Source organism: Hemiscyllium ocellatum, chromosome 13, assembly GCF_020745735.1.
Source record: "Hemiscyllium ocellatum isolate sHemOce1 chromosome 13, sHemOce1.pat.X.cur, whole genome shotgun sequence".
NCBI lineage: Eukaryota > Metazoa > Chordata > Chondrichthyes > Orectolobiformes > Hemiscylliidae > Hemiscyllium > Hemiscyllium ocellatum.
In genome coordinates, this window is record NC_083413.1 from 2,914,036 (window position 1) to 2,933,428 (window position 19,393).

The 19,393-nt window shown below is 41.8% G+C and overlaps 1 protein-coding gene across 2 annotated transcripts in view; it reads left to right on the forward strand.

The window, feature by feature from the left end:
• rhbdd1 (rhomboid domain containing 1) overlaps nucleotides 1-19,393 on the forward strand; it is an 80,012-nt gene that overhangs the window by 46,201 nt on the left and 14,418 nt on the right. For both annotated transcript variants that reach the window (XM_060833979.1, XM_060833978.1), the window contains exon 6: nucleotides 4,633-4,764. In XM_060833979.1, the coding sequence (XP_060689962.1) occupies nucleotides 4,633-4,764 (132 nt within the window). The remainder of the gene's footprint in view (nucleotides 1-4,632; nucleotides 4,765-19,393) is intronic.

The following is a 19,393-nucleotide window of genomic DNA, read 5'->3' on the forward strand; positions in this document are numbered from 1 at the left end:
ACATCAAACTTCATGACATCTGGGTTTGATTCCTCGCACAGCGGGGCAGTAACTAACACCTGTCTCTTCAGTTCTCTATCTATTATAACAAAGTTTCAACATATTCATATGACATACCCAATAGATTTTTTTTTCTGTCCAGCATCTTTACCAGGTAGTTTATTTGACTCGACTTTTTCTCAATTTAATTGGGACCACCAAACTTGTCTTGAAGTAATCTCCTACCACTGGTGTCATCCCCACTGGAAAGTGTCCGAATTTCTAGTTTTTATCTACCACTTGCTTCATTCTATGCTGTGCCCTCTTCAGGTGCTGTTTAGCTAACTCACCTATCAAATTAATCTCTCCCTCACCTCAGATACATAATCCAAGTATGAGGTCTCCGACTTTGATCCGACTTAAGTCTTTAGTTTAATTTTTCTTTAATTAATTTCAAAGGTCCTCTCATTTCGTGCCCAAATATTAACTCAAAGGGAGTAAACTGAGCATGTTTAATGGCCAACAATATGAATGGGATACCTTTATCCCAATCATTGGGGTAATCCTGACAGGATGCTCTTAACATGGTCTTCAGAGTCTGATGCTAACTTTCCAAAGCTCCCTGGGATTCAGGATGATATGCACTGGATTTAAAGTACTGTGTACCTAAGCTATCCCTGACTTCCTTAAACAACCTAGCAGTCAAACTGGACCCTTGGTCTGACTGAATCTCTCTGGGTAACCCCATACTGCTTGAAGAAAGCTACGAACTCCTCTATCACCTTTAATACTCCGTAATGGAATTGCCTTTGGAAATCTTGCAGACACATCCATTATGGTTAGCAAGTGCTGGTGGTTCCCACTTTTAGTTTTGGGAAAGGGACCTACACGATCATAGCTGCATGAAAGGTTCTTCAAATGCAGGAATTGGCAACAAAAGTGCTAGTTTTATTACTGCCTGGGGCATACCTAGCACTTGGCATTTATGACATGTATGGGGAAGGTTAACCACATCCTTGTGCATCCCAGGACAATAGGAATGTGTTTGTACCTTAGCCTGAGTCTTCCGTACCCCTAGGTGACCTCCTACAGGTAGTTCATGTGCTCCCCGTGTCACTTCCTGTCTGTATGTTACTGGCCACGCAATCTGGTGCACTTCGGCCCGTTTCTCCTCTGCACTAACCTGCTGTAGTCTCCATTTTCATCTTGGAATTCTATCTTTCAGATAGTAACCTCAAGAATAAATTCTGATTCATTTTCTGACTATGCATCAACATCTTGTCTTGTCTTTGCTACTTTCGCTATTGCCATTGGCTTTGTCTCTTTTCCCACAATGCCTTTCTTTGCTAACCAGCAGTATGTCTTTACGTGTCCCACCTTCTGGCAGTGAAAGCACCCTTTCCCAGTCCTGGCACTGGAATTGTCTGTGTCCCAGTCCATTACAGTGAAAACACCTGAGGCCTTTCACCTCCTTTCCACCCTCTTGGGCTTCTTTTTTAACCTGTGGTGAACGATTACCAGTGTGCTCTAATCTTTGTTTTGCAGTGTAGGATCTCCCCTTCTCCCAATTTCTATCCCTTACAGGATTCAATTCTTGCTGGAAGCTAAAGTTTGCCTTATGCACCAATCCATATTCATCTGCCATGTCTGCTACTCTTCTCGCTTCTTGAACTTCCTGTTCATCCACATGAATTCTTATCTCTAGAAGTGAGTTTCTGAACTCCTCCAGCAGAATAACGTCTCTCAGAACCTTTACTTTTAAGGCCTGCACCCACCGTGGGTGGCATGGTGGCACAGTGGTTAGCACTGCTGCCTCACAGCGCCTGAGACCCGGGTTCAATTCCCGACTCAGGCGACTGACTGTGTGGAATTTGCACGTTCTCCCCGTGTCTGCGTGGGTTTCCTCCGGGTGCTCTGGTTTCCTCCCACAGTCACAAAGATATGCGGGTCAGGTGAATTGGCCATACTAAATTGCCTGTAGTGTTAGGTAAGGGATAAATGTAGGGGTATGGGTGGGTTGCGCTTCGGCGGGTCGGTGTGGACTTGTTGGGCCGAAGGGCCTGTTTCCACACTGTAAGTAATCTAATCTAATCTAAATGAATCAAAATTACTTTGTTTAATTCTTTTGAACTCAACTTGATTCTGACCTGGTTCCTCCTTTATGTTTCTGAACCACTCTCTATCCATTTGTGGTACTAATTCATAAGCACGCAAAACAGCCTTTTTGACATCTGCATAATCACTTGACCATTCACCTGGATCTGCCTAGCAGCTTAGTTTGAACTAGCATTATCCACAAGTTCTCTGACCACTCCATCTGCCTAGCCAATTTTTCAAATGAAATAAAGACTTTGCTAAATTTTGATGAGAAAGATATCAATGTTTTAGCATATTTGTATGCATCACTACCTTCTCTCTTCATATCCATTCTGTTAACTTGACTTTCCTGACAAATTCACTTCTTCTAAAGTTCAAATTTTCTCTCCCTTTCTCTTTCATCTCTGTCTCTGTCTCTCTCTCCTTCACCAAGAATCTTTCCTCTCTCTCTTTCTCTCTCTCTCTTTTTTTCTTCTAACATGGCTCTTCCTTCCTTTTTTTAAAATCTTCTAATATAATTTTCCTCAATTGTGATTTATGTTTTTTTTCTAACTGTACTGCACTTGTCTGTTTCTCTGATACACATAAGTTCTTGACTAACTCCATTACCATTTCAGCTTTCCTTTTGTTCTTGGTTAAACCCAACTCTAATGTATTTGCTAATTCTAAAAGTATGTCCTTCCTCTGTCTTTCTAAACGTTCTTGGCAAATTTGGGAAGCATCTTCAAACCCCAGAACCTCTTTAGCTATGTTAAGAGCCATTTCCCTCACTTTTAAATTAACCAACCACAAGTAACCGAAATTAAACAAATTCTCTCACCTATGTTTTATTTGAAGATCTAGGACATTAATCAGCAAGTGTTTAAATCTGCTAGGATCTCTCGTATCCCAAATCTGTCCAAATCTCAGACTCAACTTCTACAAATCCTGGACGAGCCCCCAAGCTGTTATGACACGGCGGTGAACCTTTCTATTAATTAAACCAAACACTCAATAAAGCTCACCTTCCTTGTAATCTGTTAAAATATGAGTGGCAGAGAACTCCAAATTCCATAATTTAAAGAAAATGATATTAATTTATTCTTTAACTCTAAAAGTGAACATTAAACAACAACCTTTCAGAACTCTAAGCCCCCCCTTTCTTTTAATTGCTTATTACCTGCATCCAACTCAATAATATACTGTTCCAATAAAACACTTATTAAAATTATATCAACTTAATTTCAAAACCGGACAGTAGCGGTCATCTTCGGTGTCTTTCTCCTTCCAGCTGAAGATCTGCATGTGTCGTCCTCTTTCTTTTACCGTGAAGATGTTTCATGTGAAAAGATCTCTTTGATAGAGAGGGTTTCAATGTCTTAGGTCTCTCTTGATGGCAGTTGCTCCATCTGATTTTTAAAGTGCCTGCATTTTTTTATATCCCAACATCGGATCATCTCATTGGTTCAATGTTGGCAAAACGATAAATTCAAACTCAGTTGTGTTTTTGTATCCTGGGGCGTAATTTAAACTTGTTAAATTCAAATTGTTGTCAAAACAGCAATCAACTCAGGTATGTATTTCACAGCCAAATGTTACATATTTTCAATATTCCAATGCACACTGAGACTGCGGTTGTAAGTTCTCAGTACCGAACAGCATTCACACTCTTAAAGGTACAGTGCATGCCTTCAACTTCATAAAAATAATAAGAATTTATTCTGTTCAAGCTTCCTGATGAACATTTTTTAAAGTAAAGATTTACACTAAATTTTGAGAACGGTCCAAAGTTAAAATCCTACATTTGTTCTCCAAGGGTATTAGTATATGTGTCCAAAACCATATGTATGGAGTTCAGTCAGAAATCAACCATGATCTCACCGTGTAGCCAAAAGCCCCTCATGATATAACTGCATTCCTTGCTTCCCTTTGTTCCTTTTTTATGTCTTACCCAAAACGATGTGATCCATTATTGTCCCAAAGACATAACTAGAATGTAGAACTAGCAAATGGATTAATGGAGTGTTTTCCCTGTAGCTGGCAACTTACTGAAAGGAAATTCCTATTCAATTGGCCTGTCCTTCATAAATATCTTTACAGCAAGTTTCCAATTTCTTACAAAGGGTGTCAGCCATAACTTGGTGATAATACTGTTGTTCGAGCCAGAACAGTTTGAATTCAAGCCCCATTCCCAGTCAATTGAGGACAAACGCGAGATTGTCACAAATGAGTGCTGCATCATCAGAGGGCCTGGATTTTAGAGTGACCTTAAACCAAGGCCCCATTTACCTTCACAGTTGGGCTTGATCAATTCCATGGCATTCCTGTCAAGAAGGAAAGGGGAATTTCTACTCTGTCCTGGCCTCAAATAATATCAAAATAGTTGTTTGTTCAATAACTTTCTTATCTCCTTTAATTTATGTACTTAATGTACTCTAACATGCCATTTATCTGGCATTGCCAATGTTTTTTGCTTATTATGCCATGGACTAAAAAATGAAATGAGTAGTCTGCTTGCCGTGTTTCCCCCCACTTATATTGTCCTAATCGGAGCTTTTCTATTTTTGTAAACCCTAGGGTACTCTGGTTACTATGATTTTAGTTACTTTGGTTACAATGATGCCTCAAACCACAGGACAAACTATACAGGAGGAATGACTGAGGAGGAACAATTAGAAGAAGCAATTCGGGCAAGTCTAAACGACTGTGGTATGTTGTGTTTCTTTGGCTATTTTACTCTTTTTATCTTTCTGAAATCCAAGCACTAATTTTGCACTTGTCTGGATTTGTATATGTAATTTATGAGAAAATATATTCATTTGGGTCCAGTATATCCAGCATGGAAAACCAATTGGAAAATGGACAACAGGTTTTTAAATCCCCAACTATAAGGCAATTTCCCTTTGGGTCAAAGGGAGAAATATTCCCTTCTCTTTGTAATTGATGGTGAGATTGCTTTCAAAAATATATTACTCCATGTTGATCAGTGGTATTCTGTGCATGCTTAACCTTAATATAATCTAATACGTTCTAGACCTCAAGTATACAATGTCTAAATGGGATGTAATGTTAAGTTTATTGTTTGAGAAGACATGAATACTGAAACCGCCCTATAACTTTAATGCATATATGAAATATGGTGACATTATGTATACCCAGAGTTTACCATTGACCACAAACTCTGCTAGACTAGGCACATAAATACAATGGCTACAAGAAGCTAGGAATCCTGCAATGAGTAAATCACCTGCTGACTGCCCAAAGCCTGTCCACCATCAACTGGACACAAATCAGGAGCATGATGGAATACTCCCCACTTGTCTGAATGAGTACAGCTCAAGAAACTTGACTATATCCAGAACAAAGCAGCCCACTTGATTGGCACCACATCCACTCTCTTCACCACTGAACACTCAGTAGCAGCAGTGGATGAAATGTACAGGATTGTTGCAGAGAAATTTACCAAGGATCCTTAAACAGCAACTTCCAAACCTGCAGCAATGCATCCAGAAGGACGAGGGCAGCATGTACATGGGAACATCACCACCTCCAAGTTCCCCTCTAAACCACTCGTCATCCTGACTTGGAGATGTATCGCCGTTGCTTTAGTGTCACTGGGTCAAAATCCTGGAATTCCCTCCCTAAGGGCATTGTAGGTCTACCCACAGCAGATGCAGTGGTTCAGGAAATCTGCCCAAATCCTAGAAAAATGAACTTTTAAAAAAAAACTTGAAACAAAAATATCTGAAATATTTAAAGAAAATACAATGCCTCCTGGAGCTCTGTTGAATTGGTTAATGCTAGCAATTTACTTTTTCTCCCTTAAGTTTTTTTCAACTCTTCCTTGCTCTGTGCTGTCTGTCGCTAGAAGGATGGTGAAGGACAGTGGAAGAGGAGGTTTGGAGATGGTTGGGGAAGTCTGAATGTCCATTTGCGTGAAGAAATCATTAGATGTGGACTACGTTAGCTTTTTCCCATGTGTTATTGTGAATTCAATTCATAGCTCCATTGTGAGGAGAATTTTAAGTCGATTTGAACTTTTTTAAAATACTTACTGTTGTGTCCTACAAGCAGTCTCATGACATTTTATCTACACACAATAGTACACAAAGTGCGAGCACTATGACATCAATGGGAATGTCTTAATATGGCCAAACTTTCCTGGGAAAATGCTGGATATTAATGCGCAGGCAGGTTGTGGCAAAGGTGGTACCCATTAGTTGTTGATTATGGCAATCTACTGTTGACCTAGTGAAAACATCACTGTTAGCCATCCTATGAGTTTCAAGAAATTGTGGCTTTTACACAGTAAATGTAACTTAAGCCCAGCACAGACATTCTTAAGAGCTCATAGACCCTTTTTAATGGCATTGACTTTTTTGTTGTTGGAATGCCCTTCAATCTGTCCAGCTCGCAAACCCATGATCAAAACTGGGGAGGCTTTCTCTTCCAGGTAGTTATTCTAAAGTTTCTAAAATATCATTAATTTTGTCTATCTCTTTGTTTTCTCTCTTATTGGACTCTCATAGAAACCAGGAGCAAGCGTAGGGTATTCGGCCTTTCAAGCCTGCTCCACTATTCAATAATTTTTATTTCAAATTTACCCCTGCGATGTGGACATTGCTGGCTGGCCAGTATTTCGTTGCCATTCCAAGTTGCTTGTGAGAAGGTGGGGGTGAACTGCCCCCTTGAGCCACTGCAGTCCATGCACTGTAGGTTGACCCACAATGCTCTTAGGGAGGGAATTCCAGGGTTTAAACAGAAGGTCCATGGCTGATCCCCTATCTCAATAGCATATTTCTGCTTTCTCCCAATAACTATAAAAATCAAAAAAAATCTACCTCTTTCTTAGATATGTGCAGTGATTTAACCTTCTCAGCTTTCTGTGTTCAACAATTCCACAGGTTCCTGACTCTGAGTGAAGGAACCTATCCTCATCTCAGTCCTAAATGGTCAACACCATATCCTGAGATACTGTCCCCTGGTTCTGGCCTCCGCAACCAGGGAAAACATCTTCCCTGCATCTCGTCTGCCCAGCTCTGTTAGAATTTTATACGTTTCAATCAGATTCACCCTCCTCCTAAACTCAAGTGAATGCATGCCCATTTCTCAACATAGGACAGTACTGCTAACCCTGATATCAGCCCTGATCATCCCTGCACTCATTTAATGGCAAGTATATCCCTTCTCAATCTGGGAGACCAACACTGCATGGAATACAGTGTGATCACTTCAGGTGTGATCTCATGAAGACCCTGTATAAATGCAGTAAGATATCTCTACTTTTCAACTTCCATTATGTTGCAATGAAGGCCCATAAACCATTTGCCTTCCTAATTTCTTGATGCACCTGACCCTACCCCCAAGAGCTTTTGCAAACCAGATGGTTTTTATGACAATTAATTAATAATGGTTTCATGGTTATCATGAGATTTATAATTTCTGATTTTTACAATTTCTTATCCCTATGGTGGGACCTGAATCCAGATCCCTGGATGATAACCTGAGTCACTGGATCATGAGTCCAGCAGCAATGTCACTTCAGTTTATCGACACTTTTTGTTTTTGTCTATGTCTCCATGGGATGAGAAAAGCACATCACTATTCTTTTCCCAATATTGAAGTTCAGTGAGCTGGTTCATACGGCACAGAAACAGGCCCTTTCACCCACCATGTCAAAGCAAAACAACAAACATCAAGCTGCACTTATTTTTTTTATTCATTCACAGGATGTTGGCATCACTGATTAGACCAACATTTATTGCCCACCCCTAATTGCCTAGTGGACACTTAAGAATGAACCATGTTGCTGTAGGTCTGGAGTCACGTGTAGGCCAGATCAGGCAAGGAGGGCAGTTTACATCCCCAAAGGACATTAGACTCTTAATTCCAGATTTTTAAAAATCGAATTCGAATGCCATCATTTGCCATGGTGGAATTCAAATCTGGCTCTCCAGATCATTGCTTGGGTTTCTGGATCAACTATCCAACAATTATACCACTGGGCATCACCTCCCCTTTACTAAACCCATTTACCAGCTCTGGTCCGTAGCTTAGTATGCCCTGGCATGGTAAGTGCCCAACCAGGTATTTCTGAACCCTTGGGAATACAATGGGATCTTGATCAAATGGGCCAATAGGCTGAGAAGTGGCAGTTGGAGTTTAATCTAGATAAATGTGAGATGCTGCGTATTGGGAAAGCAAATCTTAGCAGGACTTATACACTTAATGGTGAGGTCCTAGGGAGTGTTGCTGAACAAAGAGACCTTGGAGTGCAGGTTCATTGCTCCTTGAAAGTGGAGTCGCAAATAGATAGGATAGTGAAGAAGGCGTTTGGTATGCTTTCCTTTATTGGTCAGAGTATTGAGTACAGGAGTTAGAAGGTCATATTGCAGCTGTACAGGACATTGGTTATGCCACTGTTGGAATATTGTGTGCATTTCTGGCCTCCTCCCTATTGGAAAGATGTTGTGAAACTTGAAAGGGTTCAGAAAAGATTGACAAGGATGTTACCAGGGTTGGAGGATTTGAGCTATAGAGAAAGGTTGAATAGGCTAGGGCTGTTTTCCCTGGAGCATCGGAGGCTGAAGGGTGACCTTATAGAGGTTTATAGAATTCTGAGGGGCATGGATAGGATAAATAGACAAAGTCTTTTCCCTGGAGTGGGGGAGGCCAGAACTAGAGGGCATAGGTTTACTGTGAGAGGGGAAAGATATAAAAGAGACCTAAGAGACAACGTTTTCACTCAGCGAGTGGTGCATGTATGGAATGAGTTCCAGAGGGTGTGGTGGAGGCTGGTACAGTTGCAACATTTAAGAGGCATTTGGATGGGTATATGAATAGGAAGGGTTTGGAGGGATATGGGCCAAGTGCTGGCAGGTGGGACTAGATTGGGTTGGGATATCTGGTCAGCATGGACGGGTTGGACTGAAGAGTCTGTTTCTATGCTGTCCATCTCTATGACTCTATGGCAGCTATAATTTAGAGGCACACGTAATCTCTTCTATGTTTTTGACTGTGGCAGAATCAGTCTCTCTACCATCTTGCCCCTCCAGAAAATATAGCAGTGTTGCATGTTTTTTTCTCAATTTCTTCTCAAAGGTAATAGGGAAAAGAAATTCCTGTTAAATGCATCTAAATAAATTCCAAAAGTGTTTATGCTAAGTACATATTGTTTGGAGAGTGTTTCAATATGGATTCCTCTTTGTCATCAATGCCAGAATGTGACAATGTACTACTTTTTATTTTATATTTTACAATTGAGTGCCGTCAAGTTTGAGTCCTCAGTTCATTCAGGATTATGAGAAATTCTAATGGCCATTCATTCCACAAAACTGTTGTGATGGACAAATGACCAAAGAAGCTTCTGGCAGGCGCTGTCAACCCTTGTCCTATTTGGTAATCCAGCTCAACAGTGCAATGATTGCTGCTGTACTTTGCCTTATTTGCTGTCTAGTTTGCTTTTAAATACATTTCTTAAACAATAACAAAAATCTGCTTGTTGTGCAGAAGGCTTTGTTGACTCATACTGTCTGAAATTTTAACTAAGTTTCCTAAAGTGTGTCTGTACTGCCACCCCATGGCAAATGGACACTTTCTCAGTGGCCAACTCTGAATCTACCTGTTTCAAACCTGTGGTCATGGAATGGGTAGGAGAAAGTGAGGACTGCTGGAAATCAGTGTCTAGATTAGAGTGGTGCTGGAAAAACACAGCAGGTCAGGCAGCATCTGAGGAGCAGGAAAATCGACGTTGCGGGCTGGCCTTTGCCCCGTCAATTTTCCTGCTCCTTGGATGCTCCCTGACCTGCCGTGCTTTTGCAGCACCACTCTAATCTTGGAACGGAGAGCTGTATTACAAAGAAAGGATGAGTCTTTTGTGATTTTTACACATGACCTTGTTGGGAGCACATTAGCAGATTTTTTCGTTTCTCTGCTCATGCTTCCGGTCAAGGTGAGGGTCTGTGATATTGGAAAATTAAAGGCTGGAAACTAATTTTATGAAGTGTGGTACAAATGGATATAAATTATGTAGTCATCCCTACCTTTTCCATTCCCTTTGGTCAGCTGATCACATTTAGATTAGATTACTTACAGTGTGGAAACAGGCCCTTCGGCCCAACAAGTCCACACCGACCCGCCGAAGCGCAACCCACCCATACCCCTACATTTACCCCTTACCTAACACTACGGACAATTTAGCATGGCCAATTCACCTGACCCGCACATCTTTGGACTGTGGGTGGAAACCGGAGCACCCGGAGGAAACCCACGCAGACACGGGGAGAACGTGCAAACTCCACACAGTCGCCTGAGTCGGGAATTGAACCCGGGTCTCAGGCGCTGTGAGGCAATAGTGCTAACCACTGTGCCACCATGCCACCCATTTATTTCAGTTCCAAACAGACATTTTGCCTTGGACATCAATCCAGAGATGAAAAGTGGTCTATTCAACATTACAGCAAATAGGAACCTATTGCATTAACATGGAAACTAGGAGCAGGAATAGATGGTTCAATCCTTTCAGCCTACTTCACCAATCAGTATTATCGGGGCTTGATCATTGTCTATCATAATGCCATATTCCTGATTTCTCATGTACCCCTGATATATAATCCTCAGGTTCACTACTCTTTATGTGAAAACATTGTTCATCTCATTCCTAAATGGCCTACCATATTCTAAGACTCTGCACCATGAATCTATAGTCCCCAGCCAAGGAAAACATCCCCCCTGTGTCTAGTCTGTTCAACCCTGTCCTAAGCATTTCTATCAGATTCCTCTTCCCCCTTCTGAACTCTGGTTTGGCTGGGACTTTATTCACTAATCTCTGCTCAGACCTACCATCCCAATATCAGCTTTGTGAGCCTTCATTGCACTCCCTCTGGGAAGTATATCCTTTCTTAGTAAGGAGATCAAAACTGCACTCGGTGTGCTGCCACAAGTCCTGCAAAGCTGCAATAAAAGACCTACTTCTGAACTCAAATGTTCTTGTAATGAAGGCACGGCATTAGAAAGTGCCAGCAATCTTTAGATTTAATGTGCTATCATTAGACAGAATGAATTAGAAATCTTGTAAATTATCCTTTCAAGAAGGGATCACAAGATAATGGAATTTCATGTTGGGTGTGAGGGATTCTGTACTGAAGGAGGGGTTTAAATTTGGACTTATATACAGCACCAAATGCTTATTTGCAAATTACTCTGAAGATCCACAGTTCCTTGGAAAGATCTAGAGGCAAAGAATTTCAAAGCCACAGTGACTTTGACTGTAGCGAACAGGCCAGGGTGAAAACTTCTGCAAGATGTGCTGTCCTCCTCGACAAGGAGGCAAATCTGGGACCACCTGCCCGGAGTGTCTCCATCTCCAATGGCACTGCTTCTCTGACATAGCCCAATAGCTCAGTCTTCACTGGCAGGTCTTTTTATTAATTCACAGGATTTGGATGTTTCTGGCGAGAAAAGCATTTATTGCCCATCCTTACCTAACTTAGAGTCAACCCCATTGCTGTGGGTCTGGAGACACATGTAGACCAGACCAGGTAAGGATGGCAGCTTCCTTCCCTAAAGGGCATTGGTGAGCCAAATGGGTTTCTTTTTTCTACAACCGACACCAGTCTCATGGTCATCACCTAGACTCATAATTCCAGACTTTTAATTGAATCCAGATCCTGTTATTTGCCATGGCAGGATTCAAACCTAGGTCCTCAGAACATTACCAGAGTCTCCACTAGACTATTGCCTCTTATGCTGTGAGTGTGGTACCTGTGTTCATCTTGCCCCTTGAAACCTTCCTCTGCCTTCCTGATTCTTGGGGCTTTGCCTTTCCTGTGGATGTTCTGTTCCTCTTTGCCACTGGGCCTGACATTAAGCTAAGAAGCTGTTGCCAGCTGCTGGCTGCCTTGTGCTCACTGTGCTGTCTAATTGTGTTGTCGGGAGGGTGATAATCACTACATTGTTCTGGTGAGCACAGACATTGTTCCCACAATCTGCACAGACTTGATGGCACCTGGATGCCCAAAGCAGAGGCTTCCTCTTTGCCTTTTGTCCACTGATTTCTCTGGGGGAGCGAAGGCTGACTCTGTGCTGAATTTTGTTTGCATGCACCTGATCTTCCCTGATCCACTGTGCAGCACCAGTGCCCCTACCAAAATCTCAATATATTCCTTAAAGTGCTCGAACAATTTAACTCCAGTTAATAATGGATCAGGTGAATTTTAAGTTTCCAGCACCTCTAACCGCTGGCCTGACATAAATAGTTGGCGGTGGAAACAGAGTCAGGAAACCAATGGCTAAGTGGTGTTAGCATTTTCATCACTTAGCTCTGTTCTCCCCAACCAGTGGGACTAAAGACCGAACAATTCTATGTGTATCTTCATAGTAGAATATATAAATGTTGATTCCCATGCAAATGTGGGGACCAACATTCTAATAAGAGTGACGAACTAAAGTAAATAACATTAGCAAGGAAAAAAGCCTCTCAAAATAATGACATGAAGAGCCAACTAATCCCCTGGACCAAATGGCCTACATCCTGGGCTTTTAAAAGAGTTGCAGACAATGTATTGGTTTTGATCTTCCAGAATTATTGAATGTTCCCCATCAATTGGAAAAGAACAAATACAACAAAAGGATTGGGAGTGAAAATTGAGATCTATTTCCCAGTTAGCCAGATGTCAATGGAAGGGAAAATGCTGGAGACATGGTAACAGGACACTTAGAAACTCATGCAATTAGAGAAGTTAACACTGTTTTATGAAAGATAAATTATAGTTGACAAAATTGCATTTTGAAGTTGTAATTGCCAGGATAAATGAGGGTGATGCAATGAGTATATTTGGATTCATTAGGCATCTGTAAGTGTTACATTGGGACATTGTTGCTCAAGACTGGGGTTCAAGCTATTGGAGATAATGTTCTATCTTACATTCAGCATTGGACAATCAGCAGAGCGAATTAAAATAAGTGTTTTTAAAAGGTGAGAGACTAGTAAATGTTGGCATGCAGAGGGGTTTTTATGTCTTGTGTAATAATTCCACAATTAACATGTGGGTGCCCCGAGCAATTGTGAAAACAAATGATGTGTATTCCTTTATTGCATGGGAATATAAGTATAAGAGGAAAGCCTTGCTGCTATTATATAGGGCTTCGGTAAGACCACACTTAGTATGGGTCCGCAATTTTGGTTTCCATTGCTAAGTAAGAATGAACTTTGTATTAAAAGAGGTGTGATCAAAATTTACTGTAAGCTTGCTGCTCAAAAGATCCCCATGCTAGGTCATTCCAAGTGTAGACTTCAGGCTTTGGAAGCAACTGTGTTGTGTTCAGACTCTGGAGGTCCATGCAGCAAGATAAATAATTAAAGAGTATGTTTGGTGGAACAAAGATTCACTAGGTTATTTCTTGGATTGAGAGGGCTAACTAAATTACATTCCTCTTTCCAGTACTACAGGAGAAATTGAGTATAATCAGCCTATGTACTCTGGAGTTCAAAGAATGCAATGTGATCTCATTGGAACATTTTAACATTTCTCAGGAACTTTGAAGAGTAAATGCTGAGTCACTGTCTATGACATCTGAACTGCTGCATTGAAGTTTGCTGGTGGAAGAGCCTAGAACTAGGGTTTGTAATCTCCTATAGGCAATCACACACAGACGATGGAGATGTGGAGAAATTTCTTCACTCGAAGGGAGATGGGAATAATGCAAACAAAATGGTGTTCCAATAGGTGATCAGCCATGGTCTAGAGTAGCTGAGTGAGCTCAAGGACTGAATGGCCTACTGCTGTGTTCCTAAAGGGTTCTGAGTTTTTGGTATGCTCTAGTCTAGAGAGTTATGGATGATTAGATGATCTTAGATGTTAGATGATGTGGATATTGATATTGGGAAGAAAATGAGCCAAGATCTGATTGAATGGTATAGCAACCTCGTGGCTTTTTAGATTCCTTCTTCTCTATTTCTAATGTTTTTAAATAGTGTTGCACTGAATAGGCTGTGCTGCTCTGACCAGTAGTTTTTATGGTGGTCCAGTACATATGAATGCAGTGTTCTGGCTAGACCTTTGGAATTAATATTGTAGCTGTAGTTTGGAGTGCAGTATAACCAGCTGTATAGTGACTGAATTAAATGGTGCATAACCATATTTGGAGGACACTACATGGATGGTGCTGGATTTTATACTGCACCAATAGCAGCTGCTTTATTTAGAAGTCTTCAGAACTCCGAGAGAGTTTCTGATTCAGAAAGCAATACAAGAATGGAATATGATGGGGGTGGGGGCAGGGGAAGTGGATGGAGAAGAACGATTTGAAATAGATGGGTCCTGAGTTAGGATTAGGTTCACAGAACAAACTGAACAGGATTGTGGATAGATGTTAATCTGTCAGATCATTTGAATGATGACAATATATGATTTAGTTTGTGGCCTTTTGGAGGACTCCGTTATTATGTACACAACATGCCTGTACTTTGTCATGGAGTGCATGCTATTTTTTTCTTTATTTCTTTATTGCATGGCTTCTCCTACAGTACTGTAAAGAGGAATGTAATTTTAGTGTGACCAGTGATTGGTCATGGGATTTTTTTTCTGTCTTGGCAGATACAAATATATTCCCCATTAATTAAGAAGTTAGAAAACATCTGGATCTAATCACTGCGCACTCCAAACCCAGGGCCTCTGCTGGAGACTCAGCAATGCATGCTTTTCAGTCACTTGCAATGCTTTAGGAATTCCGTATCCATTCAGATGAAATCCAGATTATTCTAACCAAGCAGTGTGTAATAGTTACAGAGATATTAACTCTTCCATTACAGATTAATTTGGGTCTAACACTTGTTCACTTAACCGAGAGATATAATAATATTCTGGCCTCAGGAGTTATTCATAATCAGGATCCATTTTAATTCAGGGGAATAAGATAGAATTGATTCTGATTTTAAAAAGTAGGTCAAATCAGGTAAAGTTTTATGAAATAATGAACTTGCAGGACCCTTTTGTGACCTGTTCCAACCAGCTGTGTTGTTCTGGGCAGTAAGGAGTGGAGGTACAATCCCAGTGCAAAGTAAAAGCATCTTCTGTCTGTGACAGTTCCAGGTTCCAGGAGAAGCTTGAGAGTAAATTGCCTACTCCTCTTCTAACTGTGATCCAAGACATGGCAGGGATGCACTAAAGACATAATCTATTTCTCAACTTCTTAGGTTTTGTAAAACTGAATTACAATGGAGTTATCTGTAGTGAAGTCTATTGGCATGAAGGAACTTAATTAATGAGGAAGCATCCTTGTGCTGATGAGCGGATTAGTTTCTGCAGATGGTGAATTCCAATTGAAATAAACAGAATGTGGATTCATTTGGACACGGATCAGTGTGATACATTCTTCCCCAATGATTTGCTTTGTTGGTTCATGGGATTTAAGCAGCTCTGGCTAGGCCAGTATTTATTGCCCAGTAATAATTAGATGTGGGGCAGATAAGAGTCAGCCACATTCCTGAGAGGCTAGAGTCACATGTTGGCCAGTCCAGGTACGAGTGGTAGATTTTTTTCCCAGAGGCCATTAATAAACCAGATGGGTTTTTACAATGATCAATATTTAGCATAGATTTTTAATTCCAGACTTTTATTGAATTCAAAACTCACCATCTGCCATGGTGGGGATTTGGATTCAAGTCCCTCGAACATTAGCCTGAGGTTATAGACTGCCATTACATTGCCATTAGAGACAAAGAAATGAAATGGATTACTATCCAACACTTGGTTTAATATTGGAATTCAAAATGGTGCAGGTTAAATTTGTAGTCTATCATTCATTTGTAGTCTTAATGTTGATTAACATTTACATCTCTGTAGCTAGGTGGCTGGAACGTGCTGGATGTCTATAAGCTTGAGCCATGTGGAAATCAGTCTCCAAATCTTAAATCACTTTAACAGTAGTGTCTGCTGGAGGCTGGATAATTTATTGTAGCATTGCAATTCATTTGCAGAAATGAACAAGTCTAAATAGTGAGTAGGTGGGAGATGGAGGGAAGTAGTTGATTTTTGGTTTTAGATTAGATTACTTACAGTGTGGAAACAGGTCCTTCAGCCCAACAAGTCCACACTGACCCGCCGAAGCGCAACCCACCCAGACGCATTCCCCTACATTTACCCCTTCACCTAACAGTACAGGCAACTTAGCATGGCCAATTCACCTAACCTGTACATTTTTGGATTGTGGGAGGAAACTAGAGCACCCGGAAGAAACCCACGCAGACACAGGGAGAATGTGCAAACTCCACACGCAGAGTCGCCTGAGGTGGGAATTGAACCCAGATCTCTGGCGCTGTGAGGCAGCAGTGCCAACCACTGCCACCGTGCCATTTCTTTTTTGAGATTAACCTCTCCTCTGCTTGGTTGTTGGTTAATCTGGAAGCAGTTGGTTGCCATTTGGTTTTCACAAATGTCTTCAGATTTTAGCTGTAAATCAGGAATCCAGTTGTCAGAAAGTGTGCAGGAGCTATTGAACCCATTGGGGTGGATGATGAGAGTGAATCTGCATAAACTTTGGTTCAGAATAATGGGGCAACCACATCCTGTTTAGAATGTTTCCAGTCTTCTCTGGGAGTGTGAGAGTAATGGAAACCACAGTCAAATTCAGTTGTGTCAATGAGGAAAAACAAGAGGCCGTCACAAATTTCAAGGGTGGTCTATTATAAACAGCAGAAAATTATATTTATATATGGGTATATATGCATTTGTGTGTCTTGGTGAATGGTCTGTGAAGTTACTTTTAATGCTGCTTAGTCTAAACTCCGAACATATTGATTTGCATGCAGGAAATTTATTGTTTAAAATATCTTGTTTAGGCGGGAGTTTGGTATCTGTAATCTTCAGGTCAAATTTTTGAAACTTTGTACTGAGGGTGACCCTTGATTGAAAGTGTTTGAGTTGTGAAGTGAGTTTTGAAAGTTTTCAGCCTGGACAGGAAGTGCCTGAAAGATGACCTGTATATGGCATATAACAGAATTTTTAAAACTAGAATTAAGTTTTATTGTCATGTGCTGAAGTGCATGGATACAGGAGCATAATGAAAGGTTTGAAGTGTTGCCATTCATGGCACTGACTCAGGTACAAGGGTACCTAAGGACAAAATCTTCAGTTCAACATTATAAATCTTCTCTGTATAAAGTAGTAAATATGAAATAAAGTAAACATTTCCAAATTATAGTCCTTCTTCAGCCATGTGCCTACAGTTGCTCCATGCTGGACTTTTCTCACAAGAGCTCAGTGTGTCTCCTGCGCTGGGCTCAAACTCTCATCCCCATGCCTCTGCTACTGTCTCACCATTGACTGCTATCCAGGCTCACCACAGACCACCCTGGTGCTGCTCGGGGCCTGCAGCCACTTCCACGATGCTGTCGATCACCAGCAACCACCACCTTGTGTCCAACCGGAAAAGACCCCACTCTGAGTCCCCAGCTGCTGCTGCTGCTGCCATCTTCACAACCGAACTCCCTCCAGAAGGTAAGTAGAGGAAAAAAACTGAAAGAAAAAACAGGTGAGAAAAGAAAAAAGCAAAGCAGTCAGAGCAGATGAGCTCCTGCTCAGGAGCCCTACTCCACCGCCATCTTGGATCCACCAAAGTTATGTTTGACATAGTTAAGAAAATGGAAACAAAATTCAGAAAGTTGCAACAAATGAAAGAGAGTAGAGCAATAGGACATAGGTTCAATAGGAGGTATGTTTAGTGTTGATATCAAGAAGGCCTTGATAACCAACATGTGAAATACACTAAATTTTTTTAAAAAAGAGTCAAAAGTGAGGTCTGCAGATGCTGGAGATCAGAGCTGAAAATGTGTTGCTGGTTAAAGCACAGCAGGTCAGGCAGCATCCAAGGAACAGGAAATTCGACATTTCGGGCACAAGCACTTCCTGATGAAGGGCTTGTGCCCGAAACGTCGAATTTCCTGTTCCTTGGATGCTGCCTGACCTGCTGCGCTTTAACCAGCAACACATTTTCAGCTCTAAATAAAAAAGAAACACAAGAACTGCAGATGCTACAGAAACAAAAGCAGAAGTTGAGAAAAACTCAGAAGGTCTGGCAACATCTGTGGAGAGAAAGAAGTTAACATTTCAGGTCAAATGACTCTATCAGAAAAGTACTGCAAGATAGAGCTACGAAGTTAGAAGTCCAGAATCCTCCTGAAGATTAGTTTGATGTATTACTGAGTTTCTGAGCAGGCACACCCTTGTGTTGAAGGGACTTGCAGCTTTGCTGAAGCTCCCCCCGCAACCCCCCCCCCCCCACCACCACCAAAGCATCGGTTCAATGGGGTTGACACAGCAAACACTTGCTAAGTCCGCTCCCCATTTAGGAGACTAGGCAGCAGCACACTGTGCGCAAGCCCATGCCCAATCCCAACCACCTCTGGCCCCCATCTCTGCCCCCCCCCCATGTGCATCCCTAACCCATCCAATCTCGCCTCCTATCTGACCCTAACCTGCCCCAGTCCATCCCCATCCCCATCCCCACCCTGTCTGCTCCCAATCCCGTCCATCCATGCTGCGGCGTCCACCTCTGCCCCTACCCCTACCCACCATTCACGTCCTGTCCGTGCCACCTCCCACCTCTGCCCCCACCCACATTCCACCCCACCCGCCTGCACTGCTACCTCCAGTCCGATTCGTCTGCTCCCTGGTCCTCCCCAGCACATCCCTACACACACCCTGGGGCAGTCAGACTGTACACCAGACTGGCTGCCTTTGGGGGTCTCCAAATCACGCGCGCACATTTTTGCAGCAACTTTGTGACAAGTTCCACCTTTGCCCTGTACAGGGCAATTATGGAGAGATTATGTGGGGAAGGAGGATTCAGGATACACGAGAGAGAGAGAGAGAGAGAGAGAGAGAGTGATCAATCATTTGGAATGTGCCTGGGCTCCCATCGATGTCCAGGACTGTTCTCGACAGCATTTCAGTAAGCCAAGTTTGTTTTTAATCATTCTAAACAAAAGACGCATTCAGTGTTGTAATGTTTCTATCGGGACCTCAAGATCTCCATCGGATATTCGGATAATCGATGTTTCTCTGTATTTGTATCATCACTTGTCACAAGTGAGGTGCTAGAAGACTGGAGGTTGGCTAACGTGGTGTAGGTATTTAAGAAGGTAGAACATAGGACGTAATGGCACAATACAGGCCCTTCGGCCCTCTGTTGCACCGATCTGTGAAATTAATCTGCCTATCTGACTTATACCGTTCCATTATTATCCATATGTATGTCCAGTGCCCATTTAAATGCCCTTAATGTCAGCGAGTCTCCTATTGGAACGGCCTGCCTGCAATATTTCTGTTTTCAGCAGCAG